General features: G+C 49.1%; 3 protein-coding genes across 7 annotated transcripts in view; 1 reads left to right on the top strand and 2 right to left on the bottom strand.

The window, feature by feature from the left end:
- LOC120955475 (DNA topoisomerase 2) overlaps nt 1-26,549 on the top strand; it is a 197,370-nt gene that overhangs the window by 955 nt on the left and 169,866 nt on the right. For 4 of the 5 annotated variants that reach the window (XM_040376371.2, XM_040376369.2, XM_040376370.2 and 1 more), the window contains exons 3-6: nt 687-4,739; nt 5,499-5,624; nt 5,726-6,046; nt 6,135-7,563. In XM_040376371.2, the coding sequence (XP_040232305.2) occupies nt 687-4,739; nt 5,499-5,624; nt 5,726-6,046; nt 6,135-6,212 (4,578 nt within the window). In that variant the 3' untranslated portion in view covers nt 6,213-7,563. Of the gene's footprint in view, nt 1-686; nt 4,740-5,498; nt 5,625-5,725; nt 6,047-6,134; nt 7,564-26,549 lie in introns of those variants that run through there. The other variant, XM_049609409.1, reaches the window with a different exon arrangement.
- LOC120957526 (60S ribosomal protein L7) lies at nt 10,808-12,189 on the bottom strand. Its single transcript, XM_040379774.2, has 4 exons — nt 12,100-12,189; nt 11,637-12,010; nt 11,341-11,533; nt 10,808-11,258 (listed from the first exon to the last, which is right to left on the bottom strand). The coding sequence occupies exons 2-4, from the start codon at nt 12,008-12,010 to the stop codon at nt 10,995-10,997; spliced, it is 831 nt and encodes a 276-aa protein (XP_040235708.2). The 5' UTR covers nt 12,100-12,189; the 3' UTR covers nt 10,808-10,994.
- Nucleotides 14,460-26,532, bottom strand: LOC120954591 (glutathione hydrolase 1 proenzyme-like). The gene is made up of 6 exons (XM_049609425.1): nt 26,046-26,532; nt 19,780-20,574; nt 19,264-19,689; nt 15,710-16,522; nt 15,193-15,621; nt 14,460-15,117 (listed from the first exon to the last, which is right to left on the bottom strand). The coding sequence occupies exons 1-6, from the start codon at nt 26,048-26,050 to the stop codon at nt 14,598-14,600; spliced, it is 2,988 nt and encodes a 995-aa protein (XP_049465382.1). The 5' UTR covers nt 26,051-26,532; the 3' UTR covers nt 14,460-14,597.

The raw sequence follows: 26,549 nt of genomic DNA, 5'->3' as shown, positions 1-26,549 counted from the left end.
TATGGTGAAGCGCACGAAATTACCGGTAGTGTGTGTTCCGGTAGTGACAACCTAGCTGCAACTTGTAGGAGCTTGTCTTTTTTCGATTTAATTTTGCTGTCTTTGGAAGCTCAAGGCTATTTCACGCTTCCCAGAAATGTGTCTGTAAATCTACACGAAAGGACAATTTTTTGAAAAATAACTAATCAAAAGCCATCATTGCCCAGCAATTGTTCTCGCGGGGTACGCTTCGTCGTTTGGCTTTGCGGCGGAATTTGCCCGAAGCCGCCATTTTTGTGTTTAACGCGCTCTGGCGGCGAGCTGTGCTACTCTTGCGTCCTGCTCGCACACACACAAGCGCGCCCACCGATTGGGTCGAGTGGAAGCGAGATAGCACGCTGTAGCGGTGCAAAAACAACTACACACACTTTGCAACGGATTGATTCGAAGCGGCGGGGGCTGCTGGCTACTTGGACGGTTTGTGTTTGGCTTTGTAGAGACAGACAGAAACATCAATCGACGCTAAAAAGCACAGGAAACATCATTTTTATCTCCTAAATTGCGTAAAATGAAAATGAAAGCAAAAATAACGACATTTTGGTGAAAAAACCTTAATATGTAATTAGAAATTACACATGGATATGTATTCGTAAACGCTTACTTTTTATGGACAGTTTTAAAACAATTATCTTTTTTACCAATTTTAGGCAATGTTTGCCAACCAGCAAAATGGCTCGGCAGCTGCCGCCGCGGCCGCCACAGCGAGCCCGAAGATTGGCGGTAAATCGATCGAAAAGATTTACCAGAAGAAATCGCAGCTAGAGCACATCCTGCTCCGACCGGACACATACATCGGGTCGGTTGAGATGGTAAAGGAACCGATGTGGATATTCGACAAGGAGGCGAACAAGATGGTGCAGCGCGACATCACGTACGTCCCGGGGCTGTACAAGATCTTCGACGAGATACTGGTGAACGCGGCGGACAACAAGCAGCGCGACCCGAAGATGAGCACGATCAAGGTGGAGATCAACCAGGAAACGAACACGATCTCGGTGTGGAACGACGGCCACGGCATACCGGTGGTGATGCACAAGGAGGAAAAGATGTACGTGCCGACGATGATCTTCGGGCATCTGCTCACCTCATCGAACTACAACGACGAGGAGGAGAAGGTGACGGGCGGCCGCAACGGGTACGGTGCGAAGCTGTGCAACATCTTCAGCACCAAGTTTACGGTCGAGACGGCGTCGAAGCAGTACAAGAAGTGCTTCAAGCAGACCTGGGGCGACAACATGTCCAAGACGACGGAGCCGAAGATCAAGGAGGACTTTTTCGGCAACGACTACACCAAGATCACCTTCTCGCCCGATCTGAGCAAGTTCAAGATGGAGAAGCTGGACGACGACATCGTCGGGCTGCTGTCGCGCCGTGCGTACGATGTGGCCGCGTCGACCCGGGGCGTCAGCGTCTACCTGAACGGGACGCGCGTGCCGGTGAAGAACTTCAAGGACTACATCGATCTGTTCCTGCGCGACACGACCGACGACGTGGGCGCACCGGTGAAGATGTGCTACGAGTCGGTGAACGAGCGCTGGGAGGTGGCGGTGGCCATCTCCGAGCGGGGCTTCCAGCAGGTCTCGTTCGTGAACTCGATCGCGACGACCAAGGGCGGCCGGCACGTCGACTACGTGTCCGACATGATCGTGAAGCAGCTGATCGAGGTGCTGAAGAAGAAGAACAAGGGCGGCGTCACGATCAAACCGTTCCAGGTGAAGAACCACATGTGGGTGTTCATCAACTGTCTGATCGTGAACCCGACGTTCGACTCGCAGACGAAGGAAAACATGACGCTGCAGTCGAAGAGCTTCGGCTCGAAGTGCGCACTGTCGGAGAAGTTCATCACGGCCGTGTCGAAGAGCGGCATCGTCGAGTCGGTGCTGCAGTGGGCCAAGTTTAAGGCGCAAACCGACCTGGCCAAAACGTCCGGCTCGAAAAAGTCGAAGATCAAGGGCATCCCGAAGCTGGAGGACGCGAACGATGCCGGCTCGCGCAACTCGCTCAACTGCACGCTCATCCTCACCGAGGGAGACTCGGCCAAAACGCTCGCCGTGTCCGGGCTGGGGGTGGTCGGGCGCGACACGTACGGCGTGTTTCCGCTGCGCGGTAAGCTGCTGAACGTGCGCGAGGCAACGCACAAGCAGATCCTGGAGAATGCGGAAATTAACAATCTGATCAAGATCCTCGGCCTGCAGTACAAGAAGAAGTACCTCACGATGGACGATCTGAAGACGCTCCGGTACGGCAAGGTGATGATCATGACCGATCAGGATCAGGACGGGTCGCACATCAAGGGGCTGCTGATTAACTTCATCCACACGAACTGGCCGGAGCTGCTGCGGCTGCCGTTCCTGGAGGAGTTCATTACGCCGATCGTGAAGGCGACGAAGAAGAATGGCGAGGAGCTGTCGTTCTTCTCGCTGCCCGAGTTCGAGGAGTGGAAGGCGGAAACGGCCAACTCGCACACGTACAACATCAAGTACTACAAGGGTTTGGGTACGTCCACGTCGAAGGAGGCGAAGGAGTACTTCCAGAACATGGAGCGGCACCGGATCCTGTTCCGGTACGAGGACACCGGGGACGACGATGCGATCATGCTCGCCTTCTCGAAGAAGGCGATCGAGCAGCGCAAGGACTGGCTGACGGCGCACATGGAGGAGTGCCGGCACCGGAAGTCGGTCGGGCTGCAGGAGCGCTACCTGTACACGAAGACGACCAAGGAGATCAGCTACAAGGACTTTGTCAACCTGGAGCTGGTACTGTTCTCCAACTCGGACAACGTGCGCTCCATTCCGTGCATGCTGGACGGGTTGAAGCCGGGCCAGCGCAAGGTGCTGTACACGTGCTTCAAGCGTGACGACAAGCGCGAGGTGAAGGTGGCCCAGCTGGCCGGTTCGGTGGCGGAAAAGTCCGCCTACCATCACGGCGAGATGTCGCTCTGCTCGACGATCATCAACCTGGCGCAGAACTACGTCGGCAGCAACAACATCAATCTGCTGTACCCGGGCGGTCAGTTCGGTACGCGGCTGACGGGTGGCAAGGACAGCGCCAGCCCCAGGTACATCTTCACGATGCTGTCCGCGCTGACGCGGCACATCTTCCATCCGCTCGACGATCCGCTGCTCGAGTACCAGTACGAGGATAATCAGCGCATCGAGCCGGTTTGGTATCTGCCGATCATTCCGATGCTGCTGATCAACGGGGCGGACGGTATCGGCACTGGGTGGGCTACGAAAATCCCCAACCACAATCCGCGCGACGTGATTGCCAACATTCGCCGCATGCTGAACGGCGACGAGCCGAAGATGCTGACGCCATGGTACAAAAACTTCCGCGGTGTGATCGAATCGGTCGGACATCAGAAGTACCTCACCGCGGGCACTGTGGGGCTGCTGGATGGGAAGAAGATTGAAATTTCCGAACTGCCGATCGGCACGTGGACGCAAACGTACAAGGAGAACGTGCTGGAGCCGCTGCTGCACGGGTCGGACAAGGCGAAGGCGGTCATTGCCGACTACAAGGAGTACAACACGGACACGACCGTGCGGTTCGTCATCTCCTTCCTGCCCGGCGAGTACGAGAAGCTGTACGCGGAGGAGGGCGGCTTCCACCGGCTGTTCAAGCTGACCAGCTCGATCTCGACCGCGTCGATGAACGCGTTCGACGACAAGAACTACCTGAAGCGGTACGCGCACGCGAACGAAATCTTCATGGAGTTCTACACGGTGCGGCTCGACTTTTACGGCAAGCGGCGGGCGTACCTGCTCGGCATGCTGCAGGCGGAAGCGGACAGCCTGTCGGACAAGGCGCGCTTCATCATGGAGAAGTGCAACGGCACGCTGGTGGTGGAGAACAAGAAGCGCAAGGCGCTGATCGACGAGCTGATCAAGCGCGGCTACCGGGCCGACCCGATCCAGGAGTGGAAGCGCCGGGTGCAGACCAACGACGAGGAGGAGGAGGACCAGCAGGGCGAGGGCGAGGAGGAGGAAGAGCAGGAGGACGTGAAGCCGGGCAAATCGACGGCCGGCAAGGGCAAGGGCGCCGGCAGCTCGTCGGTCGATCCGGAGAAAGCGTTCCAGCGGCTGACCGATGTGAAGAAGTTCAACTACCTGCTGGGTATGTCGATGTGGATGCTGACGGAGGAGCGCAAGAATGAGATACTGAAGCAGCGGGACCAGAAGCTGGCCGAGCTGAAGTCGCTGGAAGCGAAGACGGTGCAGGGCCTGTGGATGGACGATCTCGATGCGCTGTCGCGCAAGCTGGACGAGGTGGAGGAGAAGGAGCGGCTCGATGCGATCAGCACGGAGAAGAAGCTGAAGGCGGGCATGATGAAGGCGAGCGCCGGCGGTGGTCGTGCGAAGGCCGTTTCGCGCAAGACGGCCATCGACGACACGAAGCCGAGCGTCGATGCCGAGCCGGTACAGTTCCGGATGTCGGAGGAGATGATCAAGCGGCTGGAGCGGGCCGTCGCCGGCAAGGTGAAGAAGGAGAAGAAGGAACCGGGCGAGAATGGGGAGGAGGGTGGCGGCGAGATGGATGAGTTCGATGCGCTGGTGGAGGGTGGTACGGCGGGCGACAAGCCGAAGCCGAAACCGCGCGTCAAGAAGGAGCCGAAGGATCCGAAAGCGCCGAAAGCACCGCGAGCGCCGAGGGTGAAGAAGGAGAAGGGTTCGCCGGCCGAGAAGGGCAAGCGTGGACGGGTAAGTTGATGCACAAATGAAGGCACACAAGTTGTTTTGGGGAGTTGGTTCAAATTAGTGGAGGAAGTTTGGATTCGGAACTATCCGGTTCCGATTATGGATTCGGATTCAATTTCGGAACCGACTTCGTTTCTGGAATCAATTCCGATTCCGGAGTAAGTTTCGGAGCCGACTTCGATTCCGCAATGGACTACGGAGTTGGAATCGGTTCCGCAATGGGCTCCGTAGTCAGAATCGGCTTCGGAATCGGAATTGGTCCGGAAATCGTAATCAGCTCGGTAATCGGTATCAGAATTGGCTCCAAAATCAAATTTAGTGCTAGATTTGAAATCAAAAGTTTTAGAAACGAAATCAGTTCCAGAATCTCCATAGGAATGGATCGTTTACAAGCTAATTTGGGGTTATTTGTGGCTATCGATACAATTGTAGCCGCATAGGACCCAAACGGCTATTCTCATTGAGATACCGAAATCGAATTTGATTCCGGAACCGATTCTGATTACGATGCCGAATCCAATTCGGGAACCAGTTCCTGAGCCGAATTCAATTCTGATTCCGGAGCCGACTCCGATTCTGATTCCGGAGCCGACTCCGATTTCGGAATCAGTTCCTGAGACGAATCCGATTCCGGAGTCGATTCCAATTCTGAAGCCAATTTCGGAAACTTCTTCTGGACCTACTTTCCGGAATCGATTCCACACAAATTCAAATGCTGATGCTGGTTTCTTTTTTTTTCTCCCTTTTTTCGCCACATTGCAGAAGAAGAAGGCCACATCGTCCGACGAGGAGGATGCCTTCAACTCGGACCTGAGCGGGGATGATTTCGCTTCGCCGGTGAACGTCCCAACACGGGAGAAGACGGGGCGCCGTGCAGCTGCTGCCAAGGTAGGTTTCTTTCATTGCGTCTGACGCGAACAAACTGCGGACGCGGGAATGTTTAATGTAAAACCGCTCCTTTCCCCTCCCCCCAACATTGACATTTACAGAAGGTGAACTATTCCGCAATGGACATGGGCGACGATGGCGAGGATGACGATTTCAACCGTTCCGATGACGAAATGTTCGACAACAATCCGGAGGGTGGCCGCAAGCCGGGCGCCGCCGATGACAGCGATGTGGAGGTGCAGGATGCGCCCGGTGCCTCCGTGATCGATCTCGACGACGACGACGACTCGTCGCCGGTGAAGAAGAAGCCGGGCCCGGTGAAAAAGCGTGCCCTTGGTCCGAAGGCGACGGAAACGACGGCGGGTACCAAGCGAGGCCGCAAGCCAGCGGGAAGCAGTAGCGAAACGGACAAACCAGTAAAGGTGAGTGTGTGTTAAGCGTCTGCATCTTAACAATTATGGTTTATTTATGTATAATTTGTTTTTCATTTCCATATGTTTGATGTTACAGAAAGCAAAGAAGAAGGTCATCGACTCTGAGGAGGAAGATTCGCCGTCGATGGATGACGATGATGATTCGGACTTCTAATATGGGCGGTTGGCCGGGAGAAGTAGGAAGAGAGAAAGAGAGAGAGAGAGAGAGTTCGTGATTTTACTTTGTACACCAACCGTAGCGTTGAAAACCCCTTTATATGATAATTTTAAAACAAGCCCCAATTTATATAAGCGCCGCTGGCCACCCCACCCCCCAAAATGATGAACTGCGCGCACACAGAGACACAGAGGGGAGATAGAGAAGCAAACGAAGTAGTGTTTAGAATATTGGAGGGAAATGAAAAGAAGAAATAATTACGGAACGATGAACTAAACAGAAGCAGAAGCAGCAGTGGCAGCGGCAGTAGCCGTTCTAATGTATTTCATTTCTTGTGCCGGCTAAAAGGTAAGCGATTATAGAAGTATTAGAAGCGAATAGATGCTTTAAACATGATGGCACGTTTGTTTTATGAGTGTGTGTGTGTGTGTGTCTGTGTACGTTTTGTGAATGGTTTTCTCTCGAAAGAGGGTAGAGTTTAGTGGGAAAAGGGGTTTGGTCTCAAAAGTAGAAGCTTTTTTCCCTCCATTTTGAGAGAAAGCGTTCGTGATCCGTTTCACGACGTCACTACACAAACACTACACACGCACATCAGAAAAGCCCACAATTGGCAGTGTCCTGGTGTGTCCTGGCCCTTTCCCTTACAGTTACAGTGCAGTGGATTGTAACAGAACCATGAGGGATTAGTAATACAAACCTTCTTTTGTCAGCTAAATTAGCAGCAATAAAAATACACTCTCTATCTGGTAGGGCCCGAATAAAAGCAAATTATATGACACAGCCAACAACATTGCTAGAATAAGAAGTGGAAGAGGATGGATTGTTTTCCCCCGCGCCTATAACTGTAACCCGGTCTCACTACTCCGGCGTGTTTAGAGCGGGTTAGCGGGGCTCTGGGTGCGATTGTAGGTTGGGCATCTGTAGTAGTATTTTACACAACTTAAACGTATATCAAACTGAATACATTACCGTAAAACCAGATATAAGTACCATGTACAATTTACATTTACAACCAGAAACCACTTCCCCCCGGTCGCGGAAGCTGAAAAAAATCGACATTCTCACATTGCGCAAAACGCAGAATGTTGTCCCGTTTACTGCAACAGAACAGAAAACTTGAATTTTAAATGTAAAACAAAAGAATAAAAACGTGTGTGTGTGTGTATGTATGTAAGTTCAAAATGTACTCTTCTCTCCTTACTAACCACTACACTTTCCAACTCTCCATATAGAATTTGGCCCCCTCGTACTTGATAGAAATTGCCAAAGTGGATCCGGATTTGTTTAGTTTTTTTTCGTCGTCTAAATTAAAATTAATACTTCAAATAAACACTGTAGATACTTTGTACATCGGGTTGATTTATTGCAAACAACGGCAGGCCGAAACATTGCACAATATTGTGCTGTATAAAGAAGCAGCATGGTACATATGGAGCGGAAGTGTATCTTTCCTAACCCCAACATTGGGTTTATATGTTTAATAATCTTATCGAACACACGTGGTAAAACACGCCGCGCACAAGCATGCAGTAGGCGCAGCAAGCGACATTGAAGAGTATTGGCATTGAAACACACATGATGATCAACTTCAAGGCTGATCGAGTTGTAAGCAGAACATCATCAACAAAGAAAGCCATGACTTTTAGCCAGCGATAGAACCTTTTTCGTCCTGAGCATTTGCTAGACAACTGTACTTTGAGCGATCTTAGAACGAAAGGAATGCGTCTGAAGAAACATCTTGTATTGAGCTACCTGTAGAAGCATTTTTACAAAATGGCAGCAAAATGGGTGGGAGAATTAGTGAAAAGCGTTACAGGTTTAGAGAGGATTAGATCGTTATAGTCCTGGGGCTATAACGGCTTGACGTCGGAATCGTTCGAATCTCACAGAGGTCTGAGGCAAGCGCGACGGACTCTCCTGTCTGCTCTTCAACATCGCCCTGGAAGGTGTCATTCGAAGCGCGGGGCTAGACAACGACATCTGTAGCAATATCCTCTACCGGTATCTTTCGCCCCCTCGTTTCCTATCTATGCCCCCTCACGTCGTCTTCGTGACCGACCCCCGCTCCTTATTCCTTCCCGCCAAACTCGTCATGGCCAGAATGACCCTTTCTTGCGCGCTCTTTCTGCCTTCAACGATTCATATCTCCTATTCGACTTCAACGTCCCAGTTTCCCAATTCCGCTCCCGTCTTCGTGAATCCTCATCCCTTATGTTTCCCTAGATTATAAGAACACATTTGTAAAACCCTAGAGGCCAACAAATTTAAATAAATAAATAATAATAATAATAATAATAATCTCCAATTTCTTGGCTTCGCGGATGACATCAGCAGCGAAATCACAGGAGACGCATTGTGCAGGGGAATCGTGCGTACTATGTGCTTCACCGACTGCTGAGATCCAGAAGAATTCGAGTCCGCACGAAATGTGAGATATATCGCACATTGATTAGCCCGGTAGTCCTCTATGGACACGAGTCCTGGACCATCCGAGCAGAGGATGCAAACGCTCTGGGCGTGTTTGAGCGACGCAACCTCCGGATCATCTTTGGCCGTGTGCTCGAGCATGGAGCGTGGAGGAGAAGGATGAACCACGAGCATGCTGAACTGTACGGCGAACCGTGCAACCTTACGTTGGCGAAGGCTGGCAGGATCGAGCATCCTGGAGAATTATTGTTGACCGGGCCATGTCACATCGACTTGCTCTATCGTGAGCAGGCCAACAAGAGAGAGAGAGAGAGAGAGTCCTGGGGCGAACTGTACAAATTGACCGTCCCGTAATGTCTTCAATATGGCTAGAAATCTTGCCCATTATTCGATGGAGGCCGTGTGGCCGCAAGGACCTTGAAGTAGCTCTTCTTACCACCGCTCCGATCCCTTTTAACCCGCCACTGGTTCGATGCTTAATCTGGAGAAGCATTTTTGAGCGGGAAACGTTTTGACAGCCGTTGAACTGATCGCTCGATCTATCTCTCCGTAAAAGCAAGCGTTTTGTGATATCCTAGGCCAGCGATCGGCAGATTACGGCTCTTTGATATCGAGATCGCGGCTCTTAACAGTTCCATATATTTCATAGTACTTTCACACATTGTTGTTCTTGGTTTAAAAATTTGAATCTTGAACACGTGAAACTATACGAACATTATTGTAGAATTTGGCTCTTTCGCTTGTAAAATTTGCCGACCACCGTTTGTCCAAAACGTTTATCTGGGACGAAGGATTCATTTGTACGGCCAATTACAGTTCGATCCGATGCGAAATGAGGAAAAAGGACATGAAAGCCGTTAAATTGACTTTATGATTACCCGTGCTGCAAAGGATAGTTAGCTCTACGTATGGCTCAAACGATCCATTCGGGGCTAGAACTCAGGACGGGCATATTGGCATAAAGAAATTGTTTTGCTTAAGATGTACATAAGTTGGCGGTCAATCTAATTTATTGTTAATCGAGTTCTGTCCATCGGTATGATCTGCATTGTATGATCGGATAGATGTGTTAAATGTGTTTTGTCTTTAGTTTTCTGCAGTCCTTCGTCACTGGCTTGAGTGAGCATGCTAACCAACGCCACGTGCATCGACACCTCTTTTAGTTATTTTCGTTGCTGCTTCTTCTCGTAAACGCTGAAATAAAATATTTCTTTCTTGAGGACTAAATTTGATTATTCTTCATCAAGTATCAAGTGGAAGAAGCTTTGGTAGAGGATGGCACGAACAATAAACGACCTGATTCGGATATGTTTGTTTGATGCATAGCCTGTGCTACCGAGTGGGGCGACCATAGAGACCATTCGAATGATCACTGAGTGAAGTATGCCGAGATGAAGGGCCCACGTGGAGCAAATTCACCAACAAAAGGCTGTTGATATTTCCGCAAACAGCGAAATATAATCAATCGGTTTAAGGTACGTAGGATTGATGTATCTTCAACTCGATTTTGCTGTAATTTTGGAACAATCGTTTGCTTGCATTTACATTACTCTAGGTTGGGTTTACTTTTGGCGTATTGAACTAATAAAAAATCAAAATTCGAAACCGGTGGAGTGATAAGCGGAACAGCCGCGAGTACATTCCAATGACTTCAAAAACCTTGGAGAATTGTATGCGTTGACCGTTAAAAACTAGCAACAAATACCAGCACTTAACCGCCCCTAAACACTTGAAAGATCAGGATTTCTCATCCTGTCGGAAAAGCTCCCCGTGGGAAAAGACTAAAGTGGTCACACAAAACACAACCAGAACACATTAGTATGAACAATGCAACAAAACAAACGCCACCGGATACCAATAGAACAAGCACGCGTGCCAAGGAAGAAGAACAAAATACCTCCCTCTAATCAATCACGAACCAAAACAAACCACCTCAGCGGAACGCACACATACACCACGCCACCACCACCACCACCACCTTCGAATGTGTCTCAATCGCCATAGCAACCAAGCAATGCCACCACCACTCTCTGCCATTTTCTGCCAACGTACACAATGCCACATTTTAAACCGAGCAGCATTTCACACACACGCACCCAGCTGTACGTAGGCATCAAAGTAACACACGAAATTAACGCTGAAATACACTTCCACGCAAGAGCAGCTAGATTTTTCACCTCGAGGCTTTTCTCTTCACGTTTATTCCACTTATCTCGATGCACACACACACACCAACCTAAAAAAAAAACTTTCCACAAATCTGCCCCTGCCCACACCCGGTGAGGCGGCCGCTGTTCGCCGCCAGGCACGGACAGGCCAGGAAGGACGCGCAGTGTGTTTTACGGGGAAAACTTAAACCATACGCTGGATCAGCTCGTTGATCTTGTCCTCGCGGTTGCCGAAGTCGCCGCCCTCGACGTAGTGGTTGTTCTTCTTGCGCCAGCCGCCGGTCGGCGTGTTCAGCTTGAACGGCCACAAGAAGTTGCTCACCTTCTTGAAGCACGCGCCGCCGGTGTAGATGTGGTGCACCATATCCTCCACACACTGCAGGCGGTGGCCACGGAGCTTACGCTCGATCACGAAGTTGTCGGTGATCGGAATGCGGCTGTGTCGGTGCTGTAGGATGGAGAGAAGGAACATTGAGCAGGTTAGTATGGCGGGGCGGGCGCAATCAGTTGCGAGGTGGGGGGAAACGCACCTTTACGAAGCCACGCTTGTAGATCAGATGACGAACGGACTTCAGTGTCGGGTAGCCGTAGGTAATGTAGGGCTCGGCAATGCGCAGCATGTTCTTGGTGGCCTTGTTCAGCTTGATGAACGTGCCGTTGTTGATCTGGCGCAGACGGAACAGCTGCAACACCTTGCGCACCTTCGGGGCAACCTTGTTGATACTGAACGCGGTGGGGGGGAGGAGAAAGGCATGCATTAGCATTCATTTCGGGGCCACCACTTTACCTTCGTGCCGGGACTTCTTCAGACCATCCAACCACTTACCCACGGATACGGATGACAAACGCCACCTTCGGCTCGGCCGGGATGTAGATGTTGCCCTTCTCCTTGGCAATGCGGGCCTGCTCCACGACGGCACGCTCCGTCTTCAGATACTTCTTCTCGTAGTTCATGGCGCGGAGCAGGTTCTGCTTGCGGCGCAGCAGCCGCACGGCGCGCAGCTTGCGGCGCTGGAGCAGCACATTCGGTTTGCAGCCGCGCTTGCACTTGGCAATCTTCAGCCACGATTCCGGCACCACGGGCAGCCGCTTCACCTTCTTCGCGCCGGCCTCCTTCGGCTTCGCATCCTTCGTGGCCGCCGGTTTGGCGACGGCCGGCTTTTTCACTGCCTGCGGGGCACTCTTAGCCTTATCAGCCATCTGTTGGGAGGGAAAGCACACGGTTAGCGGGGCCGGTTTCACTGTTGTTGCGCTATTTTTCGGGCAGGAAAACAATGCACCGTTCCTACCTTCAGCACGTTGTACGTCGAAAAGACCGAAAAAGTAGGAAGTTGTCATCAGTTGGTAGCGCCGTAATTTGACAGCCCGGCAAACGTCAACGCCGGGGCGAAAATGGTGAGTTTCCGAATCGGGCGAACTCGGCAAAACAAGGGCAAGATGGCTAGAGGGGTTGTAGATGTACCTTGGAATGCGTTTGAAATTTCAAAATAACCGGTAGCGAAATTGTAAACATATGTTTGGAATTTTATTTGCAGGAAATGTTGTTCGTGGGCAATTATGATACAGTTATAGAGCGATGGGGTACAATTCAATTAAAAAACAAAATCTATGTCACAATAATAATAACAGTCAAAGCAGACTGCTATTAACGTCGCAGCTAACGGTCAATTTTATTTTTATTAACGGTTTTACGTTAATAAGGACAGTTTATATAAAAATGTTAGGATGTGCCAGCATTGTAATATAGAACGCATATTCTATTGCACCACTTGACTGTCATTTAAAAACGAAACGATAAAATAATCTAATGTGTTGTAAGATTCGTTTGAATATCTTCTGAGTCCGAATTCTCAGTGATGAAAGAATTACCGTTTGAACGTGATGTAACAATCTCTTCGGCAGTTAAAACTCAATTCTTTATCCAAAACACGATAACGATTATGTTTGTTTTTCAACTTCGTTTAAAAAGCCGTTATACAAAGAGCCTTGAAATCGATAGTGCTATTTTCAAAAGAACTCGCCTACGTTAAAGCTTAGAGGGGATCATACGAAGAACGATTGAGAATGACTGATCTGATCCAGTGGTTATAATTGTGATATAAATCGCGTAGGACGGTGGACAGCGTCAATTTTGAATAGTTAGAGGAGATCTACTATCTTGGAAATGGTTGTGTCGTATTAGGTGATTCGGATAAATACACAACATCAGCATTATAATATGGATATTCATTATTATTACAAATCTTACCAACTAGGAGCCCCGTGAGCTTCTGATTACTTCTTAGAGGTTCTGATGATGGAGATTCTTATGCTAGAGATTATTGGTTGGATACTGGATACACACCTGTGGACTCATACTTGATAGACAGTAGTTGACATCGAGGATCTCGAGGAGATTGAGGACATGTATTACAGATTATCCCTGGGGTGTTGGTTGTTTCCTAAACATTTTATATGCTTTTTAAATTCGCCCTACTTAAAGCGTTTCTCATTTTTTATTGGATCATTTTTATTTTCAAAAATATTGGGAGGATGCCAATAAATAGCAGAAACGATAAAAAAGGGATATGATATGACGGTAAAAAATTGGAATTAAAATAAAAAGTGGAGAAAAAAGTAAATCCTGTATGTTGTCGTAATTGTAGACAGTGAAGTCACAAGTGACATTCTTCTTCTTCTTCTTTGGCTCAACAACCGTTGTCGGTCAAGGCCTGCCTGAACCACTAGTGGGCTTTGGCTTTCAGTGACTAATTGATTTCCCTCCATAGCAGGATAGTCATTCCTACGTATGGCGGCACGGTCTATTTGGGGATCCAACCCATGACGGGCATGTTGTTAGGTCGTATGAGTTGACGACTGTACTACGAGACCGGCTTAACACAAGTGACATACGGTGATATTATTAGCAAATCGTTCTTAATAAAGCCCACGTTAGAAGTGAAATTGAACCTGAAGTTTTGGGGGGTTCTGATATATTTCAATACATCTTTATCAGAATATTGCATATCGTACACCAATAGAAAGGATATTTAGTAAAAAAATAAAAAAAATATTGAAATAATAAATAATGGTCAGCAGTGAATCACAAGGAAATGTAATAAATTATTTTTTTCAGTTTGCTTGTGTATGATAAGCCATATTATGATAAATATCCAATAAAATATAGCAAAAAAGTCACTTTCACGCAAGGTCTAAAGCGACCTTAAGGACTCCCTAAACTGCTTAGATTGATAAGGCTAAGATACGAAATATGAAATATTGTCCTTTACCGATACATTTTTTGAACTGTTCAAGTAGATAATTATCGTTTTTGAGCAATTGATTCTTCGGATGATCTTTGACCAAATTCTAAACATGCCGTGTTGAGGAGAAGGAACCAATTCTTTCTTGTTAATTCTTCGTTGAGCCAGAATGCATGAACGGTTGCAAATAATGTCAGACCAGGAAGATGGTTTAATAGCGACAAGCGTGGATGGGAGTAGATATTTCATGAAAAGATAGACCATGACCATGACAAGACTTGGATGGAATCCTAGAGTATTGTCGTTACCTCTGTTCTACGCCACAATAAGCATAATTTCGTATCTACTCTTCATTCGCGGAACGTGATCGTTCAACACGTTGCTAGCGTTTCAAACAATTTCTAACATTTTATTGTCCTCAAACACTTGTTTGTGTGCCATTTTATTTGTCGGTGAATACTTCAAAGATTACATTTAAACCAACTCCCACCCAAAACCGTTTCCCTTACGTTTACCCCCGCGTATGCGCCTCAACTGTGCGCACCTTACATTTTCACAATCTCCACACTGCCACCGCGCCGTGGATCGTAAGCCGCCTGCACCAGATGTTCCGCTGCATCCTGCACAATGCCGGTCGCCGCTGCAAACCCAGCGTCCGGCGTTTTCTCCTTCACCCGGTGCCCCTTCGCTACCAGCCCATCCAGCACGGTCTGCGGAAAGCCAGCCTCATAGTCGACCCACATCGGGGCCAGCTGATGGTGCAGCCGCTTCTCGTTCATGATCGTGGCGAGATCGTCACCAAACACCAGATGCCGATAGATCATGATGGCCGTTGCGCTGGTAATGCGCGAACCACCCGCACCACCCAGCACCATCCGGACCGCACCGTTCCGATCGGTCACGATCGAGGGTGTCATCGAGGAGAGTGGGATTTTGCGCGGTGCTATAAAGTTGGCGGGCGATGCCGGCAGCCCGTACGTGTTGACCGTGCCCGGTGTGGAAAAGTCGTCCATTTCATCGTTCAGTATGATGCCCGTCGATTGGGAGCGTATTTTAGCGCCAAGTCTGGAAGAAAATATGAAGGTAAAAATAAGTTTCTTTTTGGTATGGTTAATCGCATTCGCCCCCATTTACACCTACAGATAGTTAATGGTGCTTGTGGCCGACACGGCATCACCGTTCGGCGCCAGCACACAGATGTGGGCCGTTCCCTTGTCCTCCACGTCGGCAAACTCCGCCCCATAGTACGCAAAGTCGTCGTGCGTACGCTCGTCACTGATCAGCTGCTCGCGCACGTACGCCGCAAACTGGGGATCGGTCAGGTTGCGTATGACCGCGACCGCTTCCGGCGTGAAGACCGGATCGCCGATGCGCGTACGCAGCCCGTACGCAAACTTCATGCTCTCGACGATGCGATGCCAGCTGAGCGGATCGGTCGCGCTCATGTTCGCGTACCCGTCCAGCACGCGCAGCATAAAGTTCTGCACCGTCCCGCTGCCCGGCACGACGATCGAGTGGACGCGTTCGCCGGCAGCCAGCGTTACCGTGTCCGGTTCCTCCCAGCGTGGTCTGCAAAAAGGGGAAAAGAGGGGGGGGGGGGGGAACAAAGAGGATCATTATTTTGTAACATTTTCTTGATTTTTCTTCCAGCTCTCACCTGTAGCTTAAAAAGTCCTCCTCCTCTATAATACTGCCGAACGATTTCAGATCCTTCAGGACCATGCGCAGCAGCGTCCCGTTTGCGCTGTACAAGCTGTCCACTCCTTCCGCCGCTACGATGCGCAACGTTTTTGCCAGCTGCAGCCGCTTGATTGTGTCCCCCTCCTGCCACGTGCGGTTCGTTGCCGGATTGATAAACACTTCCCGCATCGAGGGCTCAGCGTACAGTTGTCGCTCAACGCGCGCCAGTATCCGGCTCAGATAGGGCGTCACCAGGTGGCCCCGTTCGCACAGCTCGATCGTTGGCTGTACCAGTGCTGCCCACTCCAGCCGACCGTACCGTTGGTGTAGCTCCCAGTATCCCTTCAACTCGCCCGGCACGGCAACGGTAAGGCCACGCGTATCCTGGCCGCGTTCCTTCGCTACGCGCAACATACTGCGCTCCGCAGCGGCCGGTGCCGATTCGCGTGCATTTAGCGTTTCCACCGTACCGTTCTGGCGGTCGTAGATGGTCAGCAGAAAGCCACCGCCCAGGCCCATACTTTGCGGGCAGGTCACGCCTTCGCAGAACAGCGTGGCGATGGCAGCGTCGGCGGCGGTACCATTCTGGCGCAGGATTTGTGCCCCGATCGCGGCACACTCGGCACCGTTTGCGACGACCGCACCGCTACGGTGATGATGGGCGATAGGTTCACCCGGTGGAGGGGGGAGTGATATGTTGCCCTGCGTGGCTAGCACAAACACGACGATCAGGATTGTGAGTATGATCGCTGCGATCAGCAGCGAGAGAATGGTTCTGCGCTTCATGATGCTGGGGGCGGGTCGCTGAGTGTTCTATCGAAACGCACTGCTTAATTTCTTTTTTAAGCAAAAACAATGTATTTAATAAGCCATTGATTTGTTTTTCTTGTTAATGGGGGTTAAAAAACAACACTGTTAGAACATGCTGGTGGAAAGTGTGTTAATCTACTACTCTACTACCGAACCGATGCACAGTCGAAGCTACACTAAGCTAAATGTTACATGCAATCCTGTACGGTCCCCGTATATTCCATCATTTTTGGAGGCATGCGAACGTGTGTTAGTTAAGCTGTTTTGCCGGTCAATTTCGTGCCGCTGATAACAGGATCGATGGCGCGTAACCCGCTAGATGACCTGTTCATGCTTCGACGCCACCTTAGGCATCATCCATTAATAACGTAACGCTAAAATTGCATTTTTGTTGTTTCGGGCCTGGCCTGTGCTATTGCCACAAAATGTAGCACTGGAAGAAGCCTACTTCAATAAATCATCTCCTCTTTAGTGGTGGGAGCTCGGAATCAGACTTATCTGATTCCGAATCTGTGCTCGGAATCAACTCCGAAGCCGATTCCGATGCTGGAGTCAATTCCGGAGTTGACTATCTATTCTTATAAAGATGCCGAAACCGACTCCGATTTCAAAGCCGAATCTGATTTCAGAGCCAATTCCGATTTCGGAGCCGACTTTGATTCCGGAACAGATTCCGATTCCGGAACCGATTTTGATTCCGGAACCGATTCCGATTCTGGAACCGATTATTATTTCGGAACAGATTCCTATTTCGGAACATATTTCAAACTCAATTCCGATTCCAGAAACGATTCCGATTCCAGAACCGATAACGATTCCAGAAACAATTATGATTCTGGAACCATTTCTTTAGCCAATTCCAATTAAGAAGCCGATTTTAGAACCGATTCTGCAATCGATTCCGGAAACTGATCCGGGACCTACTATTCGGAATCGATTCCAGAAAACTTTGGAGCTAGCCCGAATCGATTCCGACGGAAATTTCATTTTCCCATCACCAGGAGGAAATTATGTGATTCAACGAAATCGAGATTTTATTTTTTTTATATTTTTAGGCCATCCACAAGGACAGAGGAGGCGTGGTAGGTCCGAATTGAGGCGGCAAGATGGCATGGAGGCGTCCTCCATTAAGACCGGGATAACGGACTGTCAGACGAAGGTGCGAGACCGTGAGGGGGTTCGGACTCCTCTGAGGCAGACCAACACCGCAATGCGATTATAGCGCCGGATAAGTTAGTAAGTAATATCCGTAAAAATATTCTCAGTCTTATCAAAAAAGCATTGTGTTTCGTTAATTGGGTTGCTCCACTGTTTGTTATTGTTTTTTTTTTTAATCAAGCGTTTACTGTTTGCCGTCTAAAGGAAGACTGAGATTGTAGGTCGTTTAGGCCCCCCGTCGAGGAATTGTTTAAGACATCTAACAATTAAGTATTAAGTACTTAGACCCTTTTGAGTTATTAAGTAAGCAAACCCTTTCAAACATGTTTTTTTGTAGCTCTTTACATATACTTTGGAAGGGCTGTTTGGCAATGTTTATTCAATTTCGAACAAAATAAGACTCACAACTTTATGCCCCTCTTCAGATTGTTTGAAATCGACCGGGTTTGAGAGGAATTGGATAGTAATTATATGTTAAAAAAAAGGGTTTTAAGCGTTACGTAATTGATGGATGACACCGCGCTAGGGTGCTTTGGATTAGTAGTACGCGAAGATTAGTCATGGTGTTACGTGCGGAAAGGAAGCGGTGCGATTTGCTGTTAGAATAGGAAGCTGTCCCCATCAATGCTGCTGTTGCTATACATCGCACGTACGCACACGTGATGTTTGCTCTTTAAATCTCATTTTATTATACAAAATCTGGTAACTAGGTAACGATTGTACAAACGTATACTGGTGTCAACATAAATGAATTGTAATATCACTAGCAACAATACTAAAACAAAACGGCAAGCTATCGCTACAGGAACCCCACGCTCAGCTCCAGCCTCTCTCTCTGCCCGTTTGTTTCTTCTATCTATCATTCTAATGGTATGTATCTGGCATGGATACATACACACGCACAGCACAAATTAACAACTAGTGCTAGTGCAATCCTGCAAAATCTCGATACTGCCCGATCGTCGCGGATCGTACGTTGCTTCGATGAGGGTGGACATTGGTGTGCCGCGTGCGTGGCGTACGATTGCGGTCAGCGCCGCAAACCCACCGTCCGACGCAGCCTGCACGCAAACGTGCCCGCGCGCTTCCAGGCCGGCGATCACGACCGGATCGAATCCCTTCTCGTACTCGATCGACATCGGCGCGAGCTGATGGTGCATCCGGGGCGCCCTAATGATAGTGCCGAGCGTTTCGCCAAACAGCAGGTGCCGCACGATCAGCTGCATCGTGGCGGTGGTAATGCGCGAACCGCCCGCACTGCCCGCCACGATGCGCACGTCCCCCGTGCCATCGGTAACGATTGTCGGTGTCATCGAGGAGAGCGGCCGTTTGCCGGGCACGATAAAGTTGGCCGGCGATGCGGGCAGCCCGTACGAGTTGATCAGCCCGGGCGTGGAGAAATCGTCCATCTCGTCGTTCAACACGATACCGGTCGAGGGGGAGCGTATCATTGCGCCCAAGCTGTCGATAGACGATAAAGAGCAACGGGGGGGAGAGAGAAGGTTGAGGAACGGTGCTGGAACACACACACAATAGACATAGCACACACACAAGCACACTTACACACTGTTGATGGTGCTGGTGACCGCGACGGCATCACCGTTCGGCGCAAGGATGGACACGTGGGCCGTGCCCTGGTCGCGCTCGTTGGAAAACTCCGCGCCGTAGTGTGCGTACTCGGCGTGCGTCCGATCGTTCTGGATCGTTTCCGAGATGTAGCGGGCGTACGTTTTGCTCGCCAGCTTGTCCAGATTGTCCTCGATGCCGGGCACGAAGGCCGGGTCGCCGAGGCGCGTGCGCATGCCGTAACCGTGCTTGAAGCTTTCCACGATCCGGTGCCAGGACAGTGGGTCGTCCGGTCGCAGCTCGTCGTAGTTGTCCAGGATGTTAAGCATGTAGTTCAGTACGGGACCGCTGCCGGGCAGCGGGAACGAGTACACGTGACTAGACTTTCTAATACTGGTTCGTGCCGGAGCAACCCACCGTGGTCTGCGAATGGCAAATTGGGCCGAAAACGTTAGACGAGATCATACCTGACCCTAGACACAGACAGACGCACAGACTGGAAGGATAACCTACTCGTAATTGTAAAAGTCGTCCTCGGTGATGATGCTGCCGAACAGTTTGAGATCGCGCATCAGCATCGGCAGCAGCGTCCCGTTGCGGCTGTACAGTGCGTCCGCGCCTTCGCGCGCAATCACCTCGAGCGTGTCGGCCAGCGTTGGGCGCTTCAGCCGATCGCCCTCCTGCCAAGTTTGATCGGTGGCCGGGTTGATGAACACATCGCGCAGCGTTGGTATGTTGCGGATGCGCTGCTCGCGGCCTTTTAGGATGCGCTCCAGGTAGCCTGTTACCAGGTGGCCTTCGCGGCACAGTCGTACCGTCGGTTCGACCAGCTCCTTCCACTCCAGCCGCCCGTAGCGCTGGTGCAGCTCCCAGTAACCCTTCACCTCACCGGGCACAGCGACCGCCAGTCCGCCCTGTACCGACGATTGGTTCACGTACATGTCCTTGGTGGCGGCGGCCGGTGCCACTTCGCGTGCGTCCAGCGCCACGGCCGTGTTGGTGTCGCGGATGTAGATCGTGGCCAGGAAGCCACCGCCGAGACCCATGCTCTGGGGGCAGGTTACACCTTCGCAGAATAGTGTTGCAATGGCGGCATCCACTGCCGAACCGTTGCGCCGCAGGATGTCTGCACCGATGCCGGCACACTCGATGCCGTTGGAGGTGACGGCGGCTCCGGTAAGCCGGGCATGCTGATTGTCTGAGCTGTCACGCGAGCGAAGCCCGACGGTGAGGCCGACGGCAAGGGCGACGATCACTATCGCTGCTAGGACGGATAGCAGCAGAAGCTTTTTCTTATTGACATTCAATCTGCAACGTGACACAGGTGCAGGATTGTAAGAGCGGTTGAAGAGGTTATGGGGTAGATCACGGGAGCAAAATGGAACAAACACATGGTTTTGTGTAGTATGATTTGAAGACAGCACACAATGAGAGGATCAAATTTGGTCTAGAATTCCAAGATTTAGGATACCAGTTACAAAGATCTCTTCACACAGTTCTTCTTGATGGGCACCACAGTAGAAACGGTTAATGAATGCTTCCGCCGTCTTGATCGCATCTAAATATGTTTGTTTTAAGACAGTGTGGCTTAAAGATGAGTTCAATGTTTTGACAACGATCGAAGATTCACAATTGCTAATCGTCGTATTAAAGTGCAGCAACTATATGACTAGGATAAGGCAATATAGCACAAATTTCTTAACAGACGATTTTCAAATTAACGATCTTTTTACGGTGGAATTGAACACTAAAACTTTTGTTTCGTACATGAATATCCCAATTCATTCACTCGAGCCGAACTGTCTTTTCTCTCCATTGGACTACTGGGTAACTCGAGGTGAGCTATGAGCTGACTACGCAAACATAAATGATCTTATTTCCTTCTATGCGGTTTTTATTGAAGAATTCTTCATTATTCTGACCATTGCGATCTAGTGCTTTAGTTTATGCTCTATGTTTATTTTTACTATAATGGCAACTCATATCAACAAGCAAGGCGTTCCCACGAGTTGTAGCCTCGGGTATTCAGCTGTAGCTCCACGTGCGGTGTCACATATCATCCCAAGACAACCCAACGCATGCGTAGCTCCCATACGCAGCAGCCTCGGAATCGGGTATCGAGTGATCCCTGTGCAGTGTAGCAGATGATCGCACCACATTGAAAACAATTTGAAGGAAGGTTTATCTTACACGGACTACATGAGAAGCAACTCGATTTTTGTTTTAAATTTTATTAACGGCATCAGAAATAAAATATACTAAAAAAGGGTGTACGTCGGGTCCACATGAGCTATTAACCTAAGTTAAGTTAAGCGAACATTGTTATTGCTTTAGGAGGAACTTGAAGATTCGAAACATGAACTTGTTTGGTTTCCATTTTATAGTTTCACACAAAAAAAAAACAATTCAGGTTATTGAACCAAGCGATCTGATATTCTTCGTAAATATACCAAGGAGCAGAATGAGATATCAGAATATTTGACCAAAATTATCAACATTCGCTGATTATAACCTGTGTAACCTAAGAGCGTAGAGTTCGTCGCCTAAAGTCACTGCTTAAAATGGGAGCCTATAGTAAACCTACAATTTCCATATATTCTTGCCGAATAGTAGAATCCAAGGATAATAAAAAAGATTGCACGAGCCTCTGCGTATAATGCAGTGCGCAGTACCATAAAAGCTCTCCATCCCTAACTAGATGTAACACTGTTGTGATAGCACCTACATGTTTTGAGTTGCCAGATATATGAGCCCAACGAGAAGATCTAGAGCGGCAAAGGTCGTATTTAGCTTGGAAGAGGTATTTTATTGTAGACAGCACTGGACGAGAAGATCGTTTGCCAAGAGTTTAAATACTAATTACAAAGATCACTCTCGTCTTCATTTTGTTCTTCGGGTTCATGGCGTTTCACAGCAACCATTATCAGCGTCAGTCTAGACCATAAAGCTCACAGCAAGATGGGGGACACCCCAATCTTAAAACAATAATTCCCAATCTTAAATGCTCCTCATGGGATCCATATTCAGGTATGTGGTAGGATCCACTTGTAACCGGCGCGGAAGTGCCGTGACGTCTGAATTCCACCTTCAGAAAATGGGTAGACCAACCCACCGGAGCTCACACCCTGTGACGATGACCACCCAAGAACTGTCTCGACGGAATCTGTTACGCTTATCAACCGGCGGAACAATAAAAGTGATCATAACTGATAACTCGGTATGGAGCTACGGCAAACGATAGTATGCTTTGGCACAGAAGACATGTACGACCTTTTGCTCAGGCATGGCGCAGCAGTTAGCTACGGTCACAGTTTTGGAACGATTCTTTGCTTTATTTAACCTAGAACACCAACTAATTGCTCATCTAGAGACATTGCTCGCTTGGGGTGAGCTTACGGACACACACACTGGGGGAAATACTTCAAACTTAACAACCGCTTCAAAAGTGCCAGCACGCGTCGGAATAAGCTCAACAGCTTTACAGGAGGGCGCCAACAAGCCAACCACACACGGTAGCTAACGGGCCTACCTGAACGAGAGTGTTTAGAGTGGACAGTGGACAACAGTGCAACCGACCACGTGCATTCCCACTCTCCAAAAGCCGTGGAGACATAGACGTGCGGCACTTGTATAACAATAAAACTGTACACCCCTTACTGTTGCTAATTGTTGTCATACGTAGGGGGAGACCCAGAACCGTAACAACGACATGACGATGGGTGAGGATAATTAGTACCTCTGCTTCACCAACTGTCCCCATTTCCCGGCAGCGTCTACCTTCGTGACGGGTGCTTTTACCACTAAAAGGGCACAATTTGCGTACCAATTTGTCTGTTTATGTTTGCCCGGCCGCCGGTTCAAGGTGATCGGGCACCGAACTGGAGCATAGGCATCATCGATCGGGAGCGGCAATTAAGTGTGGAAGCGATCGTTCCACACAACCCTATTAACATGAAAAAAGGAAGGCAAAGAAGAAAAAAGCGAATAGCTTGAAGGGTTCCCGTTACCTCGGCACACCTTGCAGGATGTTGTCACACGACCTTGTGTGCAAGAAAATTGGGGAACATTTAAGCGGGTTTTTTTGGGGAGCGATGTGCAACCCGCCGCACAAACGACATTCATCACGAACATGAACGCTTGTAAACGAGATCGCAGATAGCAAGTAGTGGGAAGTGGGAATTGTGCCGCCATTGAAGGTGATTGATAAAGTTGATAGCTTGTTAAACAGTAGTCCATACAGACAGATTGACACATGGACACACTTTCCCGCGTAGCGGGGGATACAGTTTGTTTTCCGATTGAACCACCGCAATTGGATGGGGGAAAAGACGAAATTCGCAAAACACTATTTATTGCCCATTCCGGCTACTCTGCGGGGAAGCCTGTCCCCAACAAATGTAGGCCAATTGTACATCACAATTGGGTGATGATTGATTGAACTAGTCCTAGTTTCTTAATTGATCTTCGGGAAGTGTAGCTGGCTTTTGTTCTATTTTATTCTTCAATTAATAAAACGCCAGACAAAAAGAGAGCGAGAGAGAGAGCGTGAATGCAATGGGAAAGACACCCCACAACAAGGGTGTCAAATGTATTGGCATGATCGACGATTTTGGCACATTCCTATTACCATTCAAACTGTTCCGAACATCCGCAATCCGAAAGGCACAAACACACAATTGGGTGTTAAATGTATTGCTAGCTATTTTTGGCCGACGCTTTGTGTCAGTCACAGCCTTACTGTATGACGATCGACGACGTTTGCCATCGATCCAGCATGGAAGGGAGCGCGAGCAAATGGAAAGGTACTACTATCAAACCTTTTGTGTAGTGCCCTGGCTGGTTCCCTGGCTGGTTGTTTTTCAATTATCTCCTATTTTGTCAATTCATCGTCAAGTCAAATAGAGAAAAGGATCTCCCCGCCTGTAGCTCCCTTTTCCGAGCCGTCCGGTGGCTAGCAAACGAACCAACCAACGGACCGCCGTATCAATCAGTCATGGGCGTCATGCGGAGTGTCACATAGTGAAGCAATAAGCTGCGAATGAAAAGAAGTTTTTTTTTAAACGGAGTAGATTGCATAAGCGGCCGGTGGCACTTGGTAAAGATCACTGTTGCTCCTCCAGCGGCACTGAAGTGGGTTGGTGCTTTCTCCCTTTGCAAGATCTCCCGTGCTCTCCATCTGATTTGGCTTCACATTGGAATCGGGGTTGTGCGAGATGTTGTCCATTGTGGATCGGGCACGTACCAAATGCTGCCATGCTCTCCCATGCCTATAGCTCACTCACCGTACGTCCAAGGCCAAATGGTACAGCTGCATCAAATAATAAGGGTGGTCTCCCATCATCCCCCCACAAGCCCTACATGCACGATACGAACAATAATGTGTGTTTGTGTGGAGGGCTTTTTTGCAACAATTCTATTATTCTCATTCAGAAACAACCCTGATAGAGAGGACGGACGGACGAATGGGTTGCTGCTGATCGTCGTCGCCATTGGCGTCGCGGCCATCATTATCTCTCTCTAATGTATTCATCCATAGATTCCATAGATGTACGATCATGTTTGGAAAAAAAATCAGCCCTCAAAAAACCCGTTTTGCACATTTTGTACAACGAGTTCCGTAATGGGCCTGGAAAATTACCTCGCCAAACCGAAACCGGAAATAGACTAAACCGTGTATGTATTCTAATAAAAAAGTTCATTCGCATTTGATGGATGCCCGAAAACTAGCTCGTCTAAAAATAAAAGAACCATTTGTCACAGGCCTAACCACGTGTGATATGCTGGACCCGGGCGAACTGGCCAAAACTGTCCAGTCATTGATCCCCAATTTACCGTGTACTCTAGCAATCGGGATTAAAAATCCGTCATCATAATTGGTCCTTTCTAGATAACGCCAAACAATGGAGTGCGCGTATGAGGGTTTTATCTGCGCCATCTGCGTAGTGGAATGCTTCAGCACGCCGCCTTCATTTACCGGTTGAGGTACATTTGTGCTACGCGCAGTTCTTGAATCGTGGTTATCGCGGGAAGCGTTGTAAAATCTCCCCACAAAACCCCGTTTTACCCCCGTACACTACACCCCCCACTTTTTCAAGATAATGTCAAATACTTGTTCGATACATGACAGAATGATTGCACGCGGCCTGTCCACCATTCTTGTTCCACAGCTTGTGCTAGAGGCGCTGTGTTTGCAGTCGAGTACCGGGTTGACGCGAGTGTGGAGGAGTGGTACCTCTCATCCGGATGGCTTTTCCGATCGGTACACGCAGGCACTGGAGAGGGTGTTTCCCCTCCCCATGAACAAAGGGTGTCCATTGATCACCATAAGCATACAACCCTTAATTCACATCTTCCGAGACGCATCGCATGGTTAGAATGATCCACATTATCTGATCGGTTTCTGTGTCGATCGCGATCAGAGTTTCGACTTATTTGCTACTGTGTAACCTATGGTAGGAATCCCGCAATAAGCAACGTGCACGTAAATAGAAGGGTGTTTGCAGGGGTGCGCTCGATATACATGTAGTGCCAGGGAAATGAGAAAGACTCTAGATCCCAAGATATAATCTACTGTATGATGTAAAGGAAATAATAGATGCAGAACAATACGACACACAGACAGACACACAGAGTTGCATAGCAAGATTAATGCGATCGGTTCAAATCGATCTTCGGCAGGCAGTGAGTGATACAACCGCAAGCTTTGCGCAGGTGCTTGACGTGGCTCACAGCGAGGTGCGTTGTTAATCGTTTTTTTGCGTTTGTGGTTGTCAACTTACATCATTTTCTAACCCTCCGGGTTTGAAGTAAAAAATAGCACACACACACACGCGGGCGGGATCGTTGATACCGAATGCCTAAAGTACCGCAATTTTTAAATAACCACTACACCACTTCCCGCAAACGCTAATTGAATTATAATCACAACTCCAATATGTATCACCCCGTTTTCGTTGTTTGATCACACACGCACTCAAAATTTCACTATGAGTTAATAGTAAGTATCGCAAACTTTACAGTCGGTTCTTTAGCAGAGATCTCGCTGGGGGGTGGGGAGGTTTACGCGCAGCAACACGTAAGAAAATCGATCACGCCGTAGTAAAACCACATCTCTAGGGCACCACTGCCGAACCGCGACTGAGGCGACTGATAGCAGAGGCCAAGCGATATGAACCGCCTAATATACTCCGCGTACCGACTACGAGAGGTGGAGGGAGGGGGGACGTACCGGCGTCCACAACGACTGCACGCGGTCTACCCGCAGCACAATAGACCCTTGCCAC

Source organism: Anopheles coluzzii, chromosome 3 (genome assembly GCF_943734685.1).
Source record: "Anopheles coluzzii chromosome 3, AcolN3, whole genome shotgun sequence".
Taxonomy (NCBI): Eukaryota; Metazoa; Arthropoda; class Insecta; order Diptera; family Culicidae; genus Anopheles; species Anopheles coluzzii.
Note: the sequence above shows the minus strand (reverse complement) of the source record. Positions and strands in the feature narration are given on the sequence as shown.

Bases quoted from the DNA above. Each gene is read 5' to 3' on its own strand.
- LOC120957526 (XM_040379774.2), bottom strand. From the start codon at position 12,010: ATGGCTGATAAGGCTAAGAGTGCCCCGCAGGCAGTGAAAAAGCCGGCC. The intron at 11,534-11,636 runs GTAAGTGGTTGG...CACCGCGTTCAG, and splicing joins TTTGTCATCCGTATCCGTGG to TATCAACAAGGTTGCCCCGA. The intron at 11,259-11,340 runs GTGCGTTTCCCC...TCCATCCTACAG, and splicing joins ACAAGCGTGGCTTCGTAAAG to CACCGACACAGCCGCATTCC.
- LOC120954591 (XM_049609425.1), bottom strand. The intron at 15,622-15,709 runs GTGAGAGCTGGA...CCCTTTTTGCAG, and splicing joins GAGGACTTTTTAAGCTACAG to ACCACGCTGGGAGGAACCGG. The intron at 15,118-15,192 runs GTAGGTGTAAAT...ATTTTCTTCCAG, and splicing joins ACAAGCACCATTAACTATCT to ACTTGGCGCTAAAATACGCT.